General features: G+C 43.4%; 1 protein-coding gene across 1 annotated transcript in view; it reads right to left on the bottom strand.

The window, feature by feature from the left end:
- Window positions 1-1,998: 1,998 nt before the first annotated feature.
- Window positions 1,999-25,562, bottom strand: part of INTS9 (integrator complex subunit 9) — a gene marked incomplete at its 3' end in the record, with an annotated part of 103,893 nt that continues 80,329 nt past the window's right edge. The window contains 4 exon segments of the mRNA XM_045165000.1: window positions 1,999-2,170; window positions 6,354-6,414; window positions 11,950-12,130; window positions 15,420-15,531. Coding sequence (XP_045020935.1) covers window positions 1,999-2,170; window positions 6,354-6,414; window positions 11,950-12,130; window positions 15,420-15,531 — 526 coding nt within the window.

Below are 25,562 nucleotides of genomic sequence, written 5' to 3'. Positions count from 1 at the left end.
GCAGCACCCAGTTTTAAATATAAATTCCTGACCCAAACAAATGCTGGGTGATGCACGTACGGACAGTCACATAGCCCTCTCTTTCTTTTCAGCTGGCTGAAGGGAAGTTTCTGGTCTCGCGACACTTCTTCTGCGCCTTGGCCTACTGTGCCCACTGTCACGTCAGAGCCAACATCCCTCAGAAAGAACAGGAGCCCCCCACTTAGTCCTACTGCTGATAGCCTCCTCCAGATGACTTCCTGTTTAGCCCAACCTGGCAATCAATGGTGAGGCTCTGGGCGGTGTGAACCTTACAGCCTGGCTTCCTCTGCCTGTGGCTAACAGGGGGCCTGGACGGAGCACAGCTGCCCCCACCAGCTGCTCCTCTGAGCGCTTTCATCACTCGAGGCCAGGCCACGTCCTCCCACTGCACAGAAACCATCCCACATGATGCCGATGTCACAAAAGGCTGCTTGGTGACCACCATGGATCAAGACCGAAACAAGGCCCTCTGTAGTCATGCCTGAATGCAAGACCACAACCCTGTCCAAACCTCAAAACAAGCAAATGCCACCCTGTCCTGGCTCTGTTCTTCTAACCCTCTAGACAAGAATCTTGCAACCAGAGAACTACTTCCGGTCCTGATGACACCAAGCCGGAGCAATAAGCCCACCTCCAAGATCACCCAACACAAGGCCCGACCTCTAAGTTCTTTTGACCATGTCCTGCGATGCCTCCTGTCTCCCCCAGCAGTCTCCCGACTCACTGCCGAGTCAGCACCCAAGTCTGTTTGATTACTGGGATGGTCCTGGTGGTCTCTGGCTGGCCCCACTGCTGAGCATGGGGAAGGGGCCACCTGGCCCCAAAGCTTTGGGCATAACTAGACTCCTCCACCACTCATGTCTTAAAAGTCATTAGAAAACTCCCAGAAGGCAACTGGTCCTTTCTCCACAGGCTTCTGGGCCAGGCCTTGTAAGAACTCCTTCCTTATAACATTTCACTAAAAGCAGAGAGCTGCCCGAGGAGGAGCCACCCACAGTCCCATCTTACAGAGGTGAGTAACCTGGCTGAGGTCACAGTAACTCCGCCTAGATTTCATATCGAGGCTCTTTACTTCAATGCCCATGAGAGTTTCAAATCCCAAGACTATCTGAAGACCCTGATTGGTAAGACAATGATTAAGTAAAACCCCTAAGGTGCCCTCATTAAAGGATTAGCTTTATTCTGAGGGGTTCATCTCCACAAGAAAAACTGTAAGCCAGAGCAAACTATAACCTAAGGAGAAAGAGCCATCTCAGTCAGTAATTCCTTAAGGGTGAAGCGAGACTGATCACTGGAATTCCTGCAGTTTTTGAATAGCTTACAAAATCCTGTCAACAGTAGTTCTAGACCAGAAACCTGTCTCGGGGACAAAATCTACAAAAACAGCTATGAAAGCTGTCCAGCGCACAGCATCTACTGGGACACTGTGTGTGTTCTTCTCCTCCGCCTGCTGGGCGATTTATCCTTTCATATTTACAACAGAATAATGATCTAAAGGATTGTTGCTTTTGAACTGTGGTGTTGGAGAAGACTCTTGAGAGTCCCTTGAACAGCAAGGAGATCCAACCAGTCGATCCTAAAGGAAATCAATCCTGAATATTCATTGGAAGGACTGATGCTGAAGCTGAAGCTCTAATACTTTGGCCTCCTGGTGCAAAGAGCCGACTCATTGGAAAAGACTCTGATGATGGGAAAGATTGAAGGCAGGAGGAGAAGTGGGTGACAAAGGATGAGATGGTTGGATGGCATCACTGACTCAACAGACATGAGTCTGAGCAAGCTCCGGAAGATGGTGAGGGACAGTGTGTGCTGTAGTCCACGAGGTCACAAAGAGTTGGACACAACAACAACAACAGTATCATATTTACACCTTACTGTCAATTCTTCCTGGGGTCTCTACGTGGTAGGTAACATCCTACAGGTATTCAGGGATGGTCCCAGTGGGAAGCACAGGGTTTTGTTTGCTGGTTGATTCACCTGTGAAGATGACCGTGTTGAGACTCGACTTTCCCCAGAGCTCCATGAAATGGACCACGTCCCCGAACCGGAGGGAAGGGTGTCCAGTGAAGACCACGCAGGGCTGCCTGAAGTCGTTGCTGAAGTCTCCATGGATGCTGGGGTAGTGCTTCAGCTTGTTGGTCTGAATGAGCTAGAGCACGTGTCAAAAGCACAGGAAGAGACGTTAGCCTGCCCATGAAGGAAGGACTGCTGCATGTCAGAGTGAGTGGAGAACATTAAAAATACAAGATATGGATACAGGTTTTTAACCTACAATGTGACCTTCTCCAACGATGGATCTTTGGGTAACACTGGTCTATGTGTGTGTTAGTCATTCAGTCGTGTCCGACTCTTTGCGTCCTCGTGGACTGTGGCCCGCAAGGTTCCTCTGTGCATGGAATTCTCCAGGCAAGAATGTTGGCGTGAGTAGCCATTCCCTTCTCCAAGGGATCTTCCTGACCCAGGGATCAAACCTGGGTCTCCTGCATCGCAGGCAGATTCTCTACCACCTGAGCCACCAGGGGAGCTCTACAAGTGTCGTACTTATTGGAAACTTTCATTCAGGCTGTTCTGGCTGGATTCCGTCTAACCCTTCCTTTATAGCTTCCTGACGCTCTGAGCCCCAGGCCCAGAAGTCCCCCAGAAGTCTTTGAAGTACAAGTAACTTTCCCAAACTCTGAGCATCACTGAGTTCTGTCACAACTAACACCTCACACAGTGACCTCGTTTACCAGCACAGGACCCCCGCTTGGGAAGGTGGAGCTGTGTTGCGTCACCGTGGGGACTGAAGCACAAGGACCAAGGCTTTCAGAAACGTGCGCGGGAGGCGTGATGTCCTCCCGACAGAGAGCTGCGGTGAGGAGCAGGCCATGCATGGCTTCAAACCTGTCTCACGAAGTGGATGTTCTGAACCATAAAGGTCCTCTTTTCAGTACAACCCCTGGAAATACTCTCCTGCCAATCAGGCCTGACCCAAGACAACACCACATACAGGGAGCACCGCAGATGGCCTCTTGTGACACTGCTCAGAAGTTCTTGGTGCTGCCCCGGCCCCCCTGCTTCACTCTGGCACCAACAAGTCAGACGACAAACACCCACACTTCAGAGACCCTCAGTATCAACTAGTATTGCCTTTGAGAGGCTTAGTGGTAAAGAATCTGCCTGCAATGCAGGAGACCTGGGTTTGATCCCTGGGTCAGGATGATCCCCCGGAAAATGGAATGGCAACCCACTCCAGTATTCTTGCCTGAAAAATCTCATGGACAGAGGAACCTGGCGGGCTACAGTCCATGAAGTCTCAAAGACTCAGACATGACTTAGTGACTAAATGACAACAACAACACTGCCCTGAGATGCTGTCTGATGGATAAAGAATTGGTGTGAGACATTTCTCGATCCTGTACACTCCTAATGCATAAGAGGGGAGCCCACAACTCCAAGCCCACCTGTTGCCACCCCAACAGTGAGGATGAGGCGAGGATGGGGCCATTCCCAAATGGAAACCCAACTTTCTTTACTCTGAAAGATTTAACCTTTAATTCCGAGGGACTGCTTTCATTAGCAAGACCACCCTGGAGGTCTTCCTCAGGGGCCACATGCCTGGCTGGGATACGAGTAGTAAAGAGGGAACACTCACTGCAGTCTTCCTTCCTAGTTACATACAAATAAAACTGACATTTTTTATAACCTGTGTGGCCCAAAGCATTACTCGCCCGTTAAATAGATAAGTGGCTGACTGAAGGACCAGCTCTCTTGTACCCACGCATGTCAAGGAGATGACGGGAATCTAAGAAGAGCAGTAGGTCTTTGCACGTAAGTCACTTTTTAGGCGCTCTGATTTTTTCCCCCATTATATCTACTTTTCCAGCTGACTTACTACCTTTTTGACCATCCAGAATTATCTCTGAGCTGTTTTAAGGTCTAAACTACACAGGCAGTGGAGCTGTAGGCAGGAATTCTGTAAAGCAGTTTTTCATCAGTACTAAAGGCAGAAGTGTATTTTCTCATGGACACTGGTCACGTGACACTGGCTATCAATTCCACCACGCCCTAATATCAATAAGTACGTATTAGGAACCCTGATTGTGCAACTTTGGTCTTTTCCCATCCCTAGCTGTGAGTGGGACAAAGGTCATTCGTGACAAACTTGTGGGTAAGAACATGGTAATACCCTTGGAGATCAAGTTCTAAGGAAAGGCTAACTGTTACTAGGGGAGAGGCAGGTACACTTTCAGTGGTAAAGCCACCACCGAGCATGTTCTGCCACACTTAATGTTCTGACACGATTAGATTTCTACCCTGAGTTTCACTGTAGTAATGACAGAGTTTGCAAAAGCCGTGGCGGCTGTTAAGACAGTATGAGGGGGCCTTCCTGGTGGCTCAGTGGTAAAGAATCTGCCTGTCAGTGCAGGAGACATGGGTTCTGTCCCGGATCCGGGAAGATCCCACATGCCACGGAACAACTAGCCCGTGTGCCATAACTACTGAGCCTGAGCTCTAGAGCGTGGGAGCCGCAACTGCTGAAGCTCCTGCACCATAGAGCCTGTGCTCTGCAGTAAGAGAAGCCACCGCAAGGAGAAGCCGGAGCCTGCAATGAGAGAGTAGCTCCCGCTCTCCGCAGCTAGAGCGAAGCCCGTGCAGCAGCAAAGACCTAGCACTGCCCTCCCAACCCCCCAAAAGACAGTACGAGGGCTGCATGGGACTTGCCTGGAGGCCCAGTTAAGACTCTGCCTTTCAAGGAGGGGTACAGGTTCAATCCCTGGCTGGGGAACCAAGATCCCAGGTGCCACATGGTGCAGCCAAGAGAATTACAAACAGACAGTAAGAGGACTGCAAGTAACTTGCTCAAAACCTTCCACTTGACGTCCTAGTTCATGAAAGACCCCTCCTTGGGAGTAGGAAGACAGCAGTAAGATTTAAAATAATTAGCAGGACATTTGTTGCAATTTACTCGAGTCAAATAGTTAATTGCATAATAAGTCACTCAGCGAAACCCCTATACATAAGTACCTAAACAGACGTACCTAACTGGATGGCATTTTTACAACGAAAACATCCGTGTTCCCATTCGCACATCAAGAAACAGCATCACCAGCTCCTCAGAAACGCCCCTTGTCCGCTTCCAGGCCCTGCCCGCCCCCATGGCTGTCTCTGTGAGGACCACTCTCCTGACTTCTAATATCAAAAGTGAGCTTTCTGTATGTGTGAAAGTGTTAGTTGCTCAGTCATGTCCGACCCTTTTGTGAACCCATGGACTGTAGCCCGCCAGGCTCCTCTGTCCATGGGATTCTCCAGATAAGAATACTGGAGTGGGTTGCCATTCCCTTCTCCAGGGGATCTTCTGACCCAGGGATTGAACTCGGGTCTCCTGCACTGCAGGCAGATTCTTTACCACCTGAGCCACCAAGGAAGCCAAGAACACTACAAGACATTCATATGATATGCTATGAAATACTAGGCAGCAGCAATAACAGTAAGGCGCACAGAGAAAGGTTCATCATTTACTGTTTGGTGAAAAACAAAAGTAGACACAAAACTGGGCACACACAGCCGTATAAAAACACAACTGGCTCTGTGAAGAAGGGGGACTTTTTCTGTTTTTTTAAATTGAAATGTTGTCATTTTCATCATTAAATATTTACACCAAGGACATAAGCTATGTTTAGTATCTTATACTAAAAAACATAACTTAGTTGCTCAGTCGTATGTCTCTTTGCAACGCCAAGGACTGTAGCCCACCAGGCTCCTCTGTCCATGGGATCCTCCAGGAAAGAATACTGGAGTGGGTTGCCATGTCCTTCTCCAGGGGATCTTCCTGACTCAGGGATTGAACCCATGTCTCTTGCGTCTCCTGCACTAACAGGTGGGTTCTTTACCACTAGCGCCACCTGGGAAGCCCTTACACTAAGACATAACCAACTTGTAGAAAGACTTTGACAATAAGTAAATCTATTATGCAAAAAAGGCAGTAGTAGATACTAGAATAAAATTCCTCACCCAGTCAATGAAACAGAAGTAGACTATGAACTGAGCAACATACTGGAAATGTAAGGTGTTAATAAGAAGAGAAAGTAACACATCTTGAGTTAGCATATTCACACCACCTTACAAGGCAAACAGAAGGCTGTATCAGTTTATCTCCACATTTCTTAATTCTTTTTTTTTTTTTAATTTTATTTTATTTTTAAACTTTACATAATTGTATTAGTTTTGCCAAATATCAAAATGAATCCACCACAGGTCACATTTCTTTATTCTAATGACCTGCTATTTCCACCCACATACCTTTACCTACATTTCTTACTTGCTCTGACCTAGTGATTTCATTTTCTTACCTCAGCATGAGGAAAAGGCGGTTCTGGGAGGTACACCTTAGTCTGTTTGTTGTGACAAAGCCTTTAAAAACAAAAAAGATCAGCACATTAGGCACGGTGCACAGAGGCATTTGCTGCCACCTAGTGGTTAAACAGTGCAAATACATGCTGAAGTTTAAAATTTTCCTGCCAGTGAATCTCACTCACTGTAAATAGCTGGCATTTATAAAGTAATCAGGATGTAAGTCTCTTGTGAATGTGTTTTTAACCTTTGAAATTCCTCAATACATTTTTTCCCTTAAAACACAAGCTTCTTATTTTGGAGTGATTTTAGATTTACAGAAAATTTGCAAAGATAGTACAGAGTTCATCATCTCACTGTTTTGTTAAACTAAGACATTGACATCAGTACACTACACTTACCTAAACTCTAGATTCTACTCAGCTGTCACCAGTTTTTCCACTGATTTTTTTTTTCTCTTCCAGGATCCAAGATACTGTATTTCATTTAGTTGTGGTCAGTTTTTTTGGCTCTACCACAAGGCTTATAAGGATCTTAATCCCCAGACCGGGGATTGAACCCATGCCTCCTGCAGTGGACGCACAAAGTCCAAACCAATGGACTACCAGGGAATTCCAAAGTGATCAATTCTGAGTAGAAAGTAATTTTCTTTTGAGACAGATTTCTATTTTGTACATGTACCATTTCATAAATAGCCGAATTTGGTAAGTCAAACTGGAGAGTAATAAATCTCTCCAGGAACTATGTTAATTCAGAGACACTGACTGTTTTAGGTAGTCTGTTTTTCCCTAGTCAGATGTGACATTTAAGACACGGAGATTTCTGGAAAAACAAATATGATAAAAAGTTAATCAAGGTATGTGGTGCTCTATAGGTCTGACATTTTTAAGTTGGGGAAAAAAACACATGCAGTGATTGTTAGACCCGCTTCTAAGAATCCTACTAAAGCAGAATTAAAGCATTTCAACATTTCTAACAGATATTACTTTTGATGGAATAATTCAGGACTCTGGGGGTCTAGGTTTAGTCTTAACTTCATTATACAATCTGTTATCTAATTTTTCCTACCTTTGGTTGAACTCGACTTTAAAAACATCACTTTTTAAAACATCACTTCCACAACTCCTTTGTGGAAGAAGATGTAAAACACAAAAACAAGATACTTTTTGAAGGGTTACTTATTAATAGTGTCTAAACAGACAATAGTAGTGTCTTTATTTCAAACTCAGTAAGAGGGATAAAAGAGCTTGGTTTAAAACTTTAATGTAGAGTGCTGCAAAGGATAATATATCAGTTAGCATCAGTATATAAAAGCATAAAACTAAAATACTTCTGTCAAAAAATAAAAGAGATAAATGCATTTCATGCAAAGATGGGCACAATAAAGGACAGAAATGGTATGGACCTAACAGAAGCAGAAGATATAAAGCAGAGGTGGCAAGAATACACAGAAGAACTATACAAAAATGATCTTCATGACCCAGACAACCATGATGGTGTGATCACTCACCTAGAGCCAGACATCCTGGAATGAGAAGTCAAGTGGGCCTTAGGAAGCATCACTACTAACAAAGCTGGGATTCCAACTGAGCTATTTCAAGTCCTAAAAGATGAAGCTTTGAAGTGCTGCATTCAATATGCCAGCAAATTTGGAAAACTCAGCAGTGCCCACAGGACTGGAAAAGGTCAGTTTTTATTCCAATTCCAAAGAAAGGCAATGCCAAAGAATGTTCAAACCACCATTTAATTGCACTCATCTCACACACTAGCAAAGTATTGCTCAAATTTCTCCAAGTCAGATTTCAACAGTACATGAATTGAGAACTTCCAGATGTTCAAGCTGAATTTAGAAAAGGCAGAGGAACCAGAGATCAAATTGCCACCATTTGTTGGATCATCGAAAGAGAAAGAGAATTCTGGAAAAACACCTGTATCTGCTTCACTGACTACGCTAAAGCCTTTGACTGTGTGGATCACAACAAACTGTGGAAAATTCTTCAAGAGATGGGAATACCAGACCACCTTACTTGCCTCCTGAGAAATCTGTATGCAGGTCAGGAAGCAACAGTTAGAATGGGACATGGAACAATAGACTGTGTCCAAGCTGGGGAAGGAGTATGTTGAGGATGTATATTGTCACCCTGCTTATTTAACTTATATACAGAGTACATGATGAGAAACGCTGGGCTGGATGAAGCACAAGCTGGAATCTTGCCAGGAGAAATATCACTAACCTCAGATATGCAGATGACACTACCTTTATGGCAGAAAGCAAGAAGAACTAAAGAGCCTCTTGATGAAAGTGAAAGAGGAGAGTAAAAAAGCTGACTTAAAACTCAACATTCAAAAAACTAAGATCATGGCGTCTGGTTCCATCACTTCATGGCAAACAGATGGGAAACAATGGAAATAGTGACAGACTTGATTTTTTTGGGCTCCAAAATTACCGCAGATGCTGACTGCAGTCATGAATTAAAAGACGCTTACTTCTTGGAAGAAAAGTTATGACCAACCTAGACAGCATATTCAAAAGCAGAGACATTACTTGGCGGACAAAGTCCGTCTAGTTAAAGCTATGGTTTTTCCAGCAGTCATGTATGGATGTGAGAGTTGGACCATAAGGAAAGCTGAGCACCCAAAATTGATGCTTTTGAACTGTGGTGTTGGAGAAGACTCTTAAGAGTCCCTGGGACTGCAAAGAGATCAAAGTAGTCAACCCTAAAGGAAATCAGTCCTGAATGTTCATTGGAAGGACCGATGCTGAAGCTGAAACTCCAATACTTTGGCCACCAGATGTGAAAAACTGACTCATATGAAAAGATCCTGATGCTGGGAAAGACTGAAGGCAGGAGGAGAAGGGGACAACAGAGGATGTAGTTTGAGCAAGCTCTGGGAGTTGGTGATGGACAGGGAGGCCTGGCGTGTTGCAGTCCATGCGGTTGGAAAGAGTCGGAAACGATTGAGCGACTGAACTGAAATGCAACGTGGGGGACTCCTCTGGTGGTCCAGTGGCTAAGACTCGGTGCTCTCAATGCAGGAGGCCCAGGTTCAATCCCTGGTCAGGGAACTAGACCCCACATGCTGTAACTAAGTGTTCATATGCTGTAACAAAGACCCGGTGCAGCCAAGCACATAAATATTAAAGAGGAATGAACCAATGAGTGCCATGTGCTACCCTGGATTGGATTCTGCAAGAGGAAACAAGCATTGGTGGAATAGCTGGTGTAATATGAATAAAGCCTGGAGTTCAGTTAATAATACTGTGCTTATGTTAATTTCTTAGCTTTGATACAGAATGCATGACCATGTAAGATATGAACATTGGGGGAGGAGGGAACCTGAGTAGAAGGTATATGGGAGTTTCTGTACTATATCTGCAGCCTTTCTATACTTAAAATTATTTACTAAAAGGAACAAGTTATTATTAAAAAAACAAATTCAAAAGACAAAACTGAAAAAAGTGCCAAAATGGGAAACAATGTCTGTAGATATAACAAAGCATCAGGATCTTTAATACATATATAGGGTTCAAATAAATAGATAAAGGTACACACCTTTGGTATGTAAATAGGCAAATAAGTAATAATTTACAGAAGATATAAACATTTTTCTGGAAAGCAATTTAGATTTGTATGATGAACATTAAAAACTATGTATATCTTTTGTTCCAGTAATACTATTTTTAGTAACTTACCCAAAGCAGATGTAGTCATAAATATACAGAATGATATTAATTGAAAATTTATCACTAAAAGGAAAAAAACTGGGAAAAGCCTGTCCACCCATAAGACAATAGTTATGTAAATTATACTATGTATAAATGATGAGTGATGATATCATAATGCAGTCAAGGAAAAATGATGGTATCAAAGATTTTCTAATGCTCTAATCTAGTATTGGGCTTCCTTGATAGTTCAGCTGGTAAAGAATCCGCCTGCAATGCAGGACACCCTGGTTTGATTCCTGGGTCAGGAGGATCCACTAGAGAAGGGATAGGCCACCCACTCCAGTATTCTTGGGCTTCCCTGGTGGCTCAGCTGGGAATGAATCTGCCTGCAATGTGGATTAAAAAATTTAAAGGCAGGATTCACAATTAAATATTCAGCATGATCCCTATATAGAAAGATGAAATACATCAGAATCTAATAGTGACATTATTTCTGGTAGTGGGATCATGGGTTCGGATTATTTTTTACTGTTCTCTGTAACTTTCTTTTTCTCTAGTAAACATGTATTACACTCATATTAAAAACAAATAACAAAAAACAGGAACTCAAAAACAACCTACTCTTACCAGTCCCGAGTCCTACCCCATCAGACATTCTGACAACAAGAGTGGATTGGAAGCACAGACACCAGTTAGGACACCATCCACAGGGGCCCACAGGGCTGGCCCCGGAGCTCGCATCATTCAGTATTTTCAGCTGAGGGTCTGGATGAAGATGTTCAGGACATGCTGATAAACGTGCAGTGATCCTCATGTGGACTGCCACCTAGTCAAGATTACCTTCCCATAATGGGGAGAAGAGACTTCTAATCAAAGAAGAAATCCAAGTGACCTTTTATTGTTAGTCACTAAGTCAAATATAATATAAACAACAACAACAAGTCCTATGAACGAACATGAATAATACGCACGTGGGACGGAGAAGACTGAATTTAAAAACAGAAAAAAAGGGCCTTGAGCACAACTAAAATGGGAAGAAAAAAACGATACTTAAAAGTGGGGTAGGCAAGCGTGACTTTGGGATAATCTGTGCGAATATGTATGCTGCGCAGTTGCTGTTCAGTTGCTTCAGCATGCCAGGCTTCCCTGTCCTTCACTATCTCCCAGAGTTAGTGAACACTGCACAGAATAATGTACAAATCCTCCTACCTCAGAGGCTTTGTAGACTCCTGTGCCGTTAGGTCACCACCCCAGCAGACAGGATAAGCACACCCCGCGTGTCACAACCCCGGCCCCAGGCACCATTAAGTGCGGTGTGTAATTCACAGTATTTCTTCCTACCCTGCCTTTTTGTGGCCAGGTGAGTTAGATTCAAACATCTGTCTAAACAATCCTGAAAAGGTTCACCCACTTCATATCATTCAATAATTCACCCATTCTAGGATTTGATAAAATAATTTCCTGTTGTAATAAAACACTGTCACCAAACATACTATTGAAATGGAAAAATAAGCTAGTTTTCCCCATCCGATTTGGTATTAAAAATTTCAGAGAACATGAGCTTGGGTTGGAGACTTTTTTTTAGCTTTAAGAATGTAACTGCACTTTGTAACAGACAGAGGGAAGCATGTGAGAAGGTAAGTGCATAACAGTTTTATTGTTCCTTTTGAAACTGGTGGCTAAGTTACGTCTTTGCCTTTCCTCCTTCCCTTCTTAATAACAATTCTCCTAAATCCTAGCAAAGTAACTGCTTTGGGTTTCATTAATACAATCTTCATATCACAGAAAGGAAAAAAGAAAAAAATGAAGGTTTCACAGTAAGGTGAGAAAAAACAGGATTATTTCTATTTCTTTTTAAATTAAAACTAAAAAGCTTTTTCTTTTCCTACTGCTTGACTGTAGGGATCACAGGAAAAACAGAGACCTACCACTCGGCAAAAATCTGTGAAAACTCCAGTGAACTGTTAGCCACCGGGGAGATGAAGTAGAAGGGGATGCTGGAGAGGCCGGCCGAGTCGATGTACTGGTACAGGCACTCCAGGAGGTCGTAGATCACTCCCGAAGGGTAGCAGGGCACCAACACGTTTCCTCCATTCCGAACTGTCAGTGCTAGAAGGGCGGAAGCCACAGGACACTGTAACTCAGACAGACTTCAATAATATTAAAAACAAAAAAGAAAAGAGAAGAGCTGAGGCCAGAGCAGGGGAAAGGAGCATCAAAAGAACAGTTTTATACAGGGAGGACAGAACTTTACAAATTATGTTTGCATTTCTTTCATTTTTCCACTTCTGTTCCTATAATTCACTTCATTTGGGTAACAATCAACTTGGTTTTTTTGGGGGAAAATGTACAAAAAAATTAATATTCTATCAACTGAGATATTTGGTGCAAAAAAGATTTTCATACCCATACATGGAAAAAAACCCCATGTAATCTTGCCTCTACTTTAAATGAATAACAAATACACTATTTTTTTAAGCAAAAGTCATCAAAACAAAAATTTTCATCAAAATATAAAGAACAAAAAAAGATTTGAGTTCTAATTTTCAGTTGCTTGCTATGTAGTTCAAATAGCAATAAAATCAGCAGTATTATAGTGTGTAGGTGGGGAGGACCCTGAGTTTTTTTTTAAAGGAGCAATTTTAGTAAGGATTCTCAGTCACTGGTCCATTCAACAAACAATGGACTTTAAAAAAAATATGAATGATTTATCTTTTGGTCTTCGTCACTGGGAGGGCTTTCCTCTCGTTGCAGTGAGCTGGGGTACCGTTCAGTTGTGATGCGAGGGCTTCTCACTGCAGCAGCTTTTCTTGTGGAGCACGGGCTCTAGGGTCTTGGGCTTCAGTAGTTGTGATTCCCAGGTTCTAGAGCACAGGCTCAGTAGCTGTGGTGCATGTGCTTGGCTGCCCCGAGGCATGCAGGAGCTTCCTGGATCAGGGATAGAACCCACGTCTCCTACAATGGCAGGAGGATTCTTAACCAACTAGACAGCAGGGAAGCCCCAACACTGACTTCTTTTGAAGACCAGCACCAGAGTGGGAGGGTCCAGAGGCTTACTGATGATCACCTGAGGGATCATCAACATCTCAGGCCTGGGAACCAGGGTGTGCAGGGGTGGGTTTGGGTTTTCAAGTTCCCAATGGCAGATGAGCTTCGGGACGGACCATCCCAGTGCCTTCTCTTTTCAGCTCCTGCTCAGAACTTTGTTTCATTTGTCTCTGTTTGGGCTCTGATCATTGCTGAGTGACCCATAAGGAAATAGGCCAAGTTTTTCCATTTGACTCATTCTAGTGGCATTTTCTTCCATGAGTGTTTTGTCTATAAGAAAATCCTGTATTCTTTAAAGGCTTAAAATCAGTTATCAAATGAGGAATTGCAACTTATAACCAAAATCGTAGTAGAAACTGTAACTGGCTGAGACAAGTCAAGCTCTCAATTTCTTTCTTCGTCTAGTTCCCAATATAGATGAAAACAAGCAAAGTTAGGGCACAGAACCTGAACTCTCTGATGCCTTCTATCCTCCTGTATGTCCCAACTCTCACATCCATATTCTCCAAGATGCTGTGCATGGAGGACTGGCTGACCCGCTCTTACTGGAGTAGGAACCAGGGAAAAGATGAGAGCGCTGCAGGGCTCCAGTCCCACTCTGTCTCAAGCTGTGGGACCTCAGGAAAGCCACTGCAACCTGCTGGGCCTCAGCTTCCTCACTGCTTACAAGAGGAGTGAACTACATCAGTGGTTTTCAAGCTTTCTTTTGTAGGAAAATTGCCAGAACATGATAAACATACAACTTCTCCACTAGGCCTCCTCTCCTCAGACAGTCCGACTGTGGCACAGCCTCAACATGTGAGGCAGCTGGTCAGTGGACCCCTCTGAGAAACAGTGGATTACATGGAAGAGTCTTTCGAGATCGGAAGCCCTTGGATTCCATGATTCTAGAGTTATAAACAAACACACAAAGAGTCTCTTTGAAACCAGTCCAATTATTCTTCCAAGGTAAGAGTAAACTGTTGTTGTTTAGTTGTTCAGTCGTGTCCGACTCTTTGCGACCCCATGGACTGTGGCCTGCCAGGCTTCTGTCTGTGGGATTTCCCAGCAAAGAATACTGGAGTGGGTTGCCATTTCCTTCAACAGGGGATCTTCCCAACCCAGGGATCAAACCTGCATCTCCTGCACTGGCAGGTGGATTCTTTACCACTGAGCCACCTAGGAGGCCCAAGAGTAAATTACTCGTAGCTTAAAATCAGCAAAGAATAAAAAAGTCTACAACTATTGGCAAGGGAAAGTGGAATTTCACAGACAATATTAGAAGACAACCAGTTCCCTCCCCTAGAGCTGAGGTAACAGGGCTGAGGGGCCTGAGCTCATGAAGTCCTCTTTGGTAACACTGATGGAATGAATGTGTCCCCTGAAGTTCATATATTGAACCCTAACCCTCAATGTGACAGTGTTAGCAAGGGGATCCTTTGGGAGGTGACCATGTCTATATGAGGTCATGAGCGAGGAGCCCCCACGATGGGATTGGTGCCCTTAAAAAAAAGAGGAAGAGGCCCCGGGGCAGCCTTTCTCTGCCATTTGGGGACACAGCCAGAAGGCTGCTGTCTGTAAGCCAGAGAGAGGGTTCTTGACCAGAACCCAGCCGTGCTGGCCACCGCATCTCTGACATCCTAGCCTCCAGAACTGTGAGAAATAAGTGTTGTTTAAAGCTACTAGCCTTTGGTATTTGTTACAGTAGCCTGAGCTAAGATAGGAAGTGATCTACATATTTCTAGAAGAAATGCAGCATTTCTAGACTTTATTGACAACTATTCCAAAGAAGCATACATTTATTCCAGGTAGAAAATACTCAACAAGTCTCTCAATTATAGTCCCCCCCTGCCCCACCCAAAGAAGAAAAAATAATACCAAGCAAATATTTTTGGGGAAAAAATACACCTGTTCAATATATCCCTGTTGTGAATTCAAAATACTAAGTCTTTTCTGTGCTATTATTTGCAAAGCAAAGACAGGATTATTTCCTTCTTTAACTCTGCTTATCCTATAAGCACTCCTGACCCACCTGCAAAACCCACCAGTAAGAAGAAGAAGAGTTTCTATGTAAGTGGGAGAATGTTGAGCGTCGGCTGTATAATTGCTAAAAATTCAAACTTACCGTTATAACCACCATTCTTATTGTGCCTTCAGATTTAAGTTGCTTAAGAACTGCTTTTGTTGACAACAGTAGGTTTTGAAGGATAAACAGAAAGCGTGGAAATAAATGAGGGAAAAAGTCATAATAGGGGGCATCAACAGGGTGTGAATGTGAAGCAAAGGGACAAAAAAGTACCATAGGAGCAGGGTGATCCAAAAATAAACGTAAACCATTTCCTCCCATGTAGGACTTTCCCTAGACACATACCTAGGTTGCTGCAGAACTCACCCACCATGCTATCAGGGTTTGCGGTGGGAATCTGGGTAAGGCCCGTCAGGATGAGAACATCGCTGTTTTTGAGAGATGCTTGGTCCATGGGCTGAAAAACCACAGAGAACTAGGCTTAGTAATTAAACAAAAAAAGGTTAGGTATCAGAAGTAAAGGAAAAAGAGAACACAATCAATGGTCTTTCCATGTCCAACTTATCAACAGGTCATCTCACTTCCTTTTACAACATGCCTATCATTGAAGAGTGATTGCCCAAGCGAGATGGATACCAATGGGAGGGAACTTTATGGGGTGATGAAAAAGTTCTGACATGCTATGAAAACTCACAGAAGTCTGGGGAAGGATGGATTCCTGTATATAGACGGCTGAGTCCCTTTGCTGTCCACCTGGAACTACCACATTATTAATTAGCTGTGTGTATGCTTAGTGTGTATGCTCAGCTGTGTCAGTTTCTTTGTGACCCCACGGACTGTAGCCCACCAGGCTCTGCTGTCCATGGAATTTTCCAGGTAAGAATACTGGAGTGGGTTGCCATTTCCTCCTCCAGGGGACCTTCCTGACCCAGGGATCAAACCTGGCACCTGCACTGGCAGGGGGATTTTTTACCACTGTGCCCCCTGGAACTCCATTATAAAGCAAAAAGCTAAAAAAAAAAAAAAAAAAAAAAAAAAAAAAAGATAACCCCCCACCCCAAAATATGAAAAAAAAAAAAAAAAAAAAAAAAAGAAATAAAATAAGCTTTTTTTGTAAAGCTATCTTACACATACCATCACAAATTTGAGGTGGACCTCAAATCTGAGCCTGTACCAGGATCACCTGGAGGTGGGTGGACTGCTGCCGCCCACCCCCAGAGTTTCTGATTCAGGTTTGAGGTGGGGCCTGAGAAGATGTAATTCTCATGAGCTCCCAGGAGATGCTCCTGGTGGGGATGTGGATGGTGGTCTGGAGATCGTGCCCTGAGATCCGCTGCACTGTACAGTCTGGTTCTCAAAACAGCCCTGCCACGTACAGGAAACTGGGATCGCTGTGGAAATACAGAGGTCAAGACTCAAAAAGCTGGGGTGCTTTTCCCCAAGAGTCAGTGGCAGAGGAGAGAGGACAGCGGATCAGGAACCAGAAAGGTAAGCCCCCTTCAATTCCACTACCAGTACAGGACCTCAGCCAAGCCTCGGGCTGGGCTTCTTATAAAATGACCCGTCTCCCTTCAGGGATTTCTCAGAGTCTCATGCGCTAATTTACACGATCTTCCTGTAGCCTATGGAGTCCTATAGCACAATGTTATGCAATCCTTAGGTTGTTCTATTTTTGAATTTCATTTTGACTGCTTTCAGAGCATTTAAAAAAAATACAAAGTACCTCTTCCAAATAAATCAGGATTAAAACTGGAAACAAAAATGAAGGCCCATGCAAGGATGTATTATACAACATGAGGAATATAACCAATATTTTACAATAACTGTAAATAGTACTCTTTTAAAATTGTATAAAAATAGGGACTTCCCTGGTGGTCCAGTGGCTAAGACTTCGTGCTCCCAATGCAGGGGGCCAGGGTCTGATCACTGGTCCGGGAACTAGATCCCACATGCTGCAACTACAGATCCTTCATGTTTCACTGAAGACTGAAGAGTCCACGTTCTGCAACTAAGACCCGGTACAGCCAAATAAATATTTTTTAAAACTGCATAAAAATTTTAAAGTATTTAATAAGAGGAATAGAAAGGGGAAAAACAGAAGGTCCAGAGACCGAGATGCTAGAGAGCTCATCAATGTTTTCATTTTGTAATATATCTTTTGCTCAATTTCATTTAACCTACTCACTAGAACATCAGAAGGAAAAAACAGGAGGGATAAACATTATCCCTCCTCTTTCCTATCCAAATTTCTCAGTAAAATGTCAAATAGCAGTGCAGCCAAGACCTACCACCTGCATTGCTATTTCTGAGTCCACGTGCCTTTTGATGTATCATCCTTCAGCATCTTATATCTGCATGGACATATGGGCTTCATTAATTTTTTTAAATAACATGATTGTGGATAGATAAGTTGCTTAATACAGTGAAAAACATTTTTTTAAAACATGGATACAGGGGATGTACAGTTGTGACAACTATGTTGAGTAGCTTCTAATTGCTATTTGCACAGACACAATAATGCATGTAAAGAGTTTTTCTTCTGCTCAGGCAGAACTGACCTGCGTATTTGCCTTCTCAACAAACACACGTATGTTCGTTGTTTCCAGAGAAGGAGGGAGGGGGGAGTAAAGCATGGAGGTTTATAGTCACTGATGTGTGAGGAGCCTGGGCATGCTCAGTGTGTGCGTATGTCAAGAAGGAACTGGAATGGTGATCAAAGGGACCAAGCTTTGTTGGGTAGTATATTTAACTTATGGATGAGAAGGGCTTTCCAGGTGGCTCAGATGGTAAAGAGTCTGCCTGCAGTGCAGGAGACCCCAGTTTGACCCTGAGGTCACGAAGATCCCTGGAGAAGGGAATAGCAACCCACTCCAGTATTCTTGCCTGGAGAATCCCATGGACAGAGGAGCCTGGCGGGCTGCAGTCCGTGGGGTTGCAAAAGAGTTGGACACGACTGAGCGACTAAAACAAAACAAACCAGTATTCTTTCCTGGAGAATTCCACGGACTGAGGAGCCTGGCGGGCTACAGTTCATGGGGTCACAAAGAGTTGGACATGACTGAGCGACTAACACACACACACACACTTAGCTTAAAAGGACAACAATTTTATAAGGACCTTATTAGAACAAACCACTAATAATTCACCGGGCTGATAGGGGATTCAGCAGCCCTCAGAACCTCCTAAAATCGTACAAACAATTCTGTCTCCCTATATCCATTCTCCCACAGATTTAATCGGGTTGTCATTTGGGGCCATGATCTCCAAAAGGTTAATTAAAGACAACTAATCTAAACAATGACTCAGAAGCAATTCTGGCCTTGAAAACACCATCATCTCTGAACCTCAGCCATTACCACCATGTTCCTTTTAAAAATTAAATGCCCATAATAAAAAACAAAGGCAGTGCTACAACATGACTAGCACCAATTTGGATGTTATAAAATACTTCATGACTGAGTCACACTGGATGTTCACAGATTTAGCCCTGTAACTAACTCAGACATTTCTTGTGGATTCCTCAGTTCTGTTCAGTTGCTCAGTCGTGTCCGGTTCTTCGAAACCCCATGGACCACAGCACGCCAGGCCTCCCTGTCCATCACCAACTCCTGGGGTCTGCTCAAATTCATCTTGATTGAGTCGGTGATACCATCCAACCATCTCATCCTCTGTCGTCCCCTTTTCCATCCTTCCCAGCATCAAGGTTTTTTCAAATGAGTCAGGTCTTCGCATCAGGTGGCCAAGGTATTGGAGCTTCAGCTTCAGCATCAGTCTTTCCAATGAACACTCACGAGTGATCTCCTTTAGGATGGACTGGTTGGATCTCCTTGCAGTCCAAGGGACTCTCAAGAGTCTTCTCCAACACCACAGTTCAAAAGCATCAATTCTTCAGTGCTCATCTTTCTTTATGGTCCAACTCTCATATCCATACATGACTACTGGAAAAACCATAGCCTTGACTAGATGTCCCTTTGTTGACAAAGTAATGTCTCTGCTTTTTCATATGTTGTTTAGGTTGGTCATAACTTTCCTTCCAAGGAGCAGCGTCTTTTAATTTCATGGCTGCAGTCACCATCTGCAGTGATTTTGGAGCCCCCCAAAATAAAGTCTGCCACTGTTTCCACTGTTTCTCCATCTGTTTGCCATGAAGTGATGGGACCGGATGCCATGATCTTAGTTTTCTGAATGTTGAGCTTTAAGCCAACGTTTTCACTCTCCTCTTTCACTTTCATCAAGAGGCTCTTTAATTCTTCTTCACTTTCTACCCTAAAGGTGGTGGCATCTGCCTGTCTGAGGTTACTGATAGTCCCACACATCATATCCAGGCTTCTGATGCCAATTAGAGCTCACTCTTCTCAGGGGTCTCCTTGATCCCCAGTGGGAAGGGATGTGCCCTGCTTCTGAATCCCCACAGCCCTTGACTGGATTTCTAACCTGACAGGACCCATCACTTGGACCCTGGATAAAGTCCTGTGGGCACCCATCTTCTTCCTCTACGGTAACCTGTGTAAATCTAGCACCTCCCCATTTATGTTTCCCTTACAGTCGAGCACAGCCCACTGTCCAAATCAGGTTAAGAAATACCACAGACTAGACGAGGGAAGGAAGGAACAAACAAAGAGATGAAGGCATGTAAGCAGTGCATGTTAAATCTGAGAGAAGGAAACTCTGCCAGGTTAGAAACCAAACAGCATGTGTAGAAAGAAGAAGACAGGAGTCCATTAAGTGGTCCAGTCTCTCCCTCCTGGCTTCATGGGATCCGTTTCCCAAGTCCAATCCTTCAAACCCATCATGAACTCTTTGCAGCTCAGCTTCCTCACTGCTACTGCCCTTAAATATATTAGGTTTAACTCTCACTGGTTGGCACCGCCTGACCAGTGAGGACAGAGCTTTGTTTCCTCAGGACCGACCCGAGGCGGCTGAGGCTTTGGGACAACTTGGGGCTACGTCCATGGAGAGGAGAAAGCTTCCTGCGGCCTTGGCAGCTAAGGCGGGGAGCAGCATGCGGTGGTTTGTCCCAGACGTCTTTCTTAAATAACATTCTGGGGACATGGCTGTGTCCTTTCCCAGGAGGAGTGGGCCCTTCGTGGACATATCCAAGGGACCGCTGCAGACAGATGTGTTACTAGAGACAGTCATCTGGTCTCCGTAGAGGAACTGAGGCCCAAAGAAGAGAAGTGATTTTTTCAGACTGCCCCCTCCTGAAGGGTCAATACTCGGCCCGGGCCTGGCTCTCACGTAGTAGGCTCTGATGTGACAGAAGACAGCGGAGAACTGAAGCCCAGGTGTTCCATGGGGCCAGCTGACCAGAGCAGCACAGGCAGCCTCAACGGGCTATCCTGAAGTCTGGGTTCTGTGGAGGCAGGAAAATGTCTTTGTGTTGACCTTCATCTCCAGCTCTACCCTGGGCACCAGGTAAGCAAGTGGTTTTAATCCCTTGTGTTCTATATCATGGAAAGTCAGACACTTTCAGAAAATTCCCAAGGACTGAACCTGATTGTAAGATCTCCATAAGGTCAGGCACAGAGGGAGAAACAGCAGCCTACAGATATTTCCTGAGAATATCTAGAAGGAAATGAATTCCTTCAAGAATTAATTCCTTAGAAGACTAAGGAGTGGCTGAAAAAAGCTAACATGTACATCCACGTGAAGATCTAGAGCAAGTCACAGATTTATAACAATACAATGCGTTAGAAAAATCAATCAAACAAACAAAAAACCAGAAAACTTTTATTCTAGAGCATCCAGATCGGAGAACTGCATAAACAACAAAACACTTGGGGAATTCAGAGGGAAGAAGAAAAATGTAAAAAACAAAACAGCAAAACAAACCTACCCAAGCAACTGTCTTAACTCTAAAAACCTGACTCAAAGACTCCAAATTTGAGATATTTTCTTCAGAATTAAGAGAAGAATCTACATTTACATTTATTACTGCCAAAGACCTTAAGACCTCAGGAAAACTGACCAGGGGGAGCATCTCCCTGCACTCCAGAGGGAGAAGGGTCAGGAAGAGGAGGCAGAGAAAATACAGGTGGTGTGCTAGAAGAAAACATTCTCTCAGGCTGGCCACCAGCCTCCTCCACCCTCAAGGGCAAGAAGGAATTCCCACTGTGACCACCAGAGGCTTCAGGGTACTGACTGGGCAGAAATTCTCAATTGGTTTAAAAAAATTTTTATTTCTTACAAAGAAAAAATTTTCTTTCCAATGTTCTATGTCAGGGATTCTTAACCTGATGAATAACAATGGGCTTCTAAAGACTCTATAAGCTCAGCCTTCAGAAAATAAATGTAAAATGTCATATAGATGTGCAACAGATTTTTTTTTTATTAACAGTTCTTATCAGATTCTTACCACCAGGATTTTGAGGCTGTGACCCACAAAACGTTAAGAACCACTACTCTATGGACTTCCCTGGTGGTCCCGCGGCTAAGACTCCGTGTTCCTAATGCAGGGGGCCCAGGTTCAATCCCTGGTCAGGGAACTAGATCCCACAAGATGCAACTAAGACCCAGCACAGTCAAATAAATGAATAAATATTAAAAAAAAAAAAAGAAAAGAACCACTGCTCTAAGGCAGAAGTTTCCACAGGGAGCCGCTGCTGTCCAACATCTCTCCTCTCATTCTAACAGACACTCACCACCTGTCTGGCAACCGGAGAACCACCTGTTTGAGCCTCAAGGCCCAATGTTAACTGGTTAGGAATTAGCCTGGTGATTGACTGAGCCTGGACTCCCTTTCCAGGCAAGGATGTAAGGGATAGTCCTCAGGGCAGGAGGGCTGAAGGGGTTTGGACACCTTTCCAGGTCCCTTTCGTGGTCAGGAGAAGGATGGGAAAAGATCAAAATCATAAATGAACCAAACGCAAACCCTAAAGCACCGCTAATACGAACAACACCAACAAACATCTACCACTAACTTTAAAGTTCCACACTTCAAATTTTAGCCTTGGGACTTCCCTGGTAGTCCAGTAGCTAAGACTCTGCGTTGCCCATGCAGGGGCCCTAGGCTCTATTGCTGGTCGGGGAACCAGATCTAGATCCCAGATGTGGCAACGGAGACCTGGCACAGCCAAATAAACAATATTAAAACAAAAATTTTTTTTTTTTTTTTTTTTTTAGCCTTGCATGGGTATCAGTGTCCTGTCCTAGGCCAGCCTCTAAAACGACCCCCAAATTCTGTGGCTCCCCATGTCTGGGTATATGCAGGTTTTGCCCTTTTATACTGGTGATTTTCACATCTAAAACTCAAGCCCCACCCCTAAAGTCAGGCAGAATAGCCAGGAAACTACTGAAATAATGGGTATAAATTTGCCTTTTCAAACTATAATAGAAAAATTAGTGTTCAACATTGGTTCACAATGCACAAGCAAATCCATTAATTTCATTTCCAAGGCTCAAAAGGCTGCGGCTCTAATAACTAAAAGTGCTCTCTAGTTATTGCTAATGTATTCAGGGGACTCATCCAATGGTTACTGTTTATTCTGTGCTAATAGTATTATAGTTTTTAAACTGTGTCCAACGCCCTCTTTCTGGACATATCTGTTTGAAGAAAATGTTGTTTGGAAAAAAAAAAAAAAAGCTTTAAATAATTTAAATGTCTGACAGTGATAAAACAGTTAAATACTTTACTGTATATCCTTATAATGGAATTAGGTAGCTATCAAATATCATGTGGTAGACCTAATCATCTAAGAAAAGTTCATTAAATCAGAAAGGGCAGAAAAGCAGGCTGTAAAGTCTCTCTTAATCTTAAGATAAATACATTTTTTTCCCCTCTGAGAATTTTATATTTTCAAAAACTACTAAAATAAGTGGCTCAGATGGTTAAAAATCTTCCTACAATGCAGAAGACCCGGATTTGATCCCTGGATCAGGAAGAGAAGGGAATGGCAACCCACTCCAGTATCCTTACTTGGAGAATCCCATGGACAGAGGAGCCTGGCGGGCTATGGTCCATGGGGTCACAAATAGTTGGACACAACTAAACGACTTATTAAATAATATTAATTTAAAACAAAACGAAAAATCCTGACAAGACAGAGCATAAACACAAGCTGCTGGCTGTCTTGTAGAATTTCAGGGACAGCATAGAAAGAAAGGCAAATGACAAATTTTGAGAAAATGAAAAACTAGAATAAATTCCCAGAGAGACCATGGGTCCTGGAATGGGGACAAAATGATGTCGTTGTTCAGTCGGTAAGTCACGTCTAACTCTGTAATCCCATGGACTGCAGCACGCCAGGAGGAGCCAGAGCCAAAAAGGGTTTGGCACTGAGGGAAGAACAGGGACTGGGAAGAGAGCGCTTTGACCATTCTCTGCAGTACCCCTGGCAGACAGCAGCCTGCTCCAACATACTGTGAGGGAGAAAACGCCGGAACAGCGGCATGAATGTTCACAGCAGGTGCGGGCACACCCACAAGCCCTTGCTTACTCCCGTCACCCCACAAGGCTACTGAGTGGTAACAAGTCAGAGGGACAGATTCTGGGAAAAAAGCAGTGTCTGGAGCTGAGGTACGAGAGGGTTTCCCTGAGAGGCAGGTAAGTGGTAACAGCTGACGGGGAAATAAAACCAGATGACTGACGAATGCGATGCCTACTAAAAACAATAAGCTAAAAACCTACCCTACACAGAGAATTCACAAACCGGATGGAACAGCGGCATTTACATTAAAAAAAGGCCATGCACAAATAAAGTAAAAATGAGTAAGTAAAATAAAAATAAGTATAGGGCTTTCCTCGTGGTCCAGCGGCTAAGACTCCAGGCTCTCAATGCAGGGGGCCTGGGTTTGATCCCTGGTTGGGGAACTAAATATCCCACGTGTTACAACAAGATCTAGTGCAGCCAAATAAATAAAAATAAGTATTCAAAAAAGCATAAAAAGCAACATTTGGAGATACTGTATATGGAAATATAATCATTGAAATAAAGAATTCAATACACAGGTTGAAGAGAAGTATGGATATAGCTAAAGAATGAACTCATAAGTTGAAGCAGGAGGCTGTTAAGAGATGAGAAATATAAAAGAAGAGAGATATGGAAAACATAGACATCAATATCTATATACTAGAAGTTCTTCAAGAAGAAAAAAAAAACAACCAGAAGGAATAATTTAAAAAAAGATTAAAGAATTTTTCTATGTTAAATTGGAAGATCTTACAGAAAAAACAGACAGGAAAACAAACAGGAGAAAATAAACATTTAAAATACATCACAGTGAAATTTAAGAGCATTGAGGATAAAGGGAAAATTCTACCAGCAGATCCCACAGATGAACACAAATCTGAAGGGCTTTGCAATTCTTCAATGCAATAAGGGTACAAGTGGAAAATGAGGAAATAGTTTCATAGGGTTATAGGTTCAAAGTTTTTTTCCCTTTAATTTTATATCTATCTAAGCTATCATTTATTAGGGCTTCCCTGATAGCTCAGTGGGCAGGAGACCCTGGTTCAATTCCTGGGTAGGGAAGATACGCTGGAGAAGGGATAGACTACGCACTACAGTATTCTTGGGCTTCCCTTGTGGCTCAGCTGGTAAAGAATCCGCCTGCAATGCAGGAGACCTGGGTTTGATCTCTGGTTGGGAAGATCCCCTGGAGGAGGGAAAGGATACCAACTCCAGTATTCTGGCCTGGAGAATTCCATTGACTCAATAGTCAGGGGTCACAAAGTCGGACACAACAGACTGACTTTCACTTTCACTTAAGCTATCATGTGACAGTGAAAGTGAAGTCGCTCATTCATGTCCGACTCTTTGCCACCCCATGGACTGTAGCCTACCAGATTCCTCTGTCCATGGGATTTTCCAGGCAAGAGTACTGGAGTGGGTTGCCGTTTCCTTCTCCAAATGATAAAAGCTATCATTTAAATGTGAGGAAAATTTAAACATATTCTCAGTAGTTCAAAATCTCCTAAGGATTACCATTTTAAGGCCCTCATGGTGAACATTCCTCCATTATTCCTGGAAAAAGAAAAGTAAATCTAGGAGGATTGTGAGCTTTATGGGAAATAAGGTTGAAAATAAAAAAAGAGCAAAGTTCACTGTTGTCTAAATATGTTCACCACCCTGTTGATGTTTAGTCACTAAGCCATGCCCAACTCTGTGACTCCACACCAGGCTTCCCTGTTACTTCACTATCTTCTGGAGTTTTAAATAGTCTGAGACTAAATTTCTAGATACTACTGACAATGGTGGGTAGGGGAGAGGTGGGAGGAAAGAAGAGAAAAAAGATGAAAGGGACAAGAGGAAACTAGCTCTAGAGGGAGAGACAGACAGCGATAAAGATAATCACAGGAAGAACAGAATAAGGAATAAACTGGAAGAATAAGACATACACAGATAACAAACAGGGGCCTACTGTATAACACAGGTAACTCCGCTCAGTATTATGTAACAACCTAGAAGGGCAAAGAATTTGAAAAGGAACAGATACGTGTATAACGGAATCACTCTGCTGCACACCTGAAACTAACACAACACTGAATCA

Source organism: Bubalus bubalis, chromosome 3, assembly GCF_019923935.1.
Source record: "Bubalus bubalis isolate 160015118507 breed Murrah chromosome 3, NDDB_SH_1, whole genome shotgun sequence".
Lineage (NCBI taxonomy): Eukaryota > Metazoa > Chordata > Mammalia > Artiodactyla > Bovidae > Bubalus > Bubalus bubalis.
This window is presented reverse-complemented; position numbering and strand designations above follow the sequence as displayed.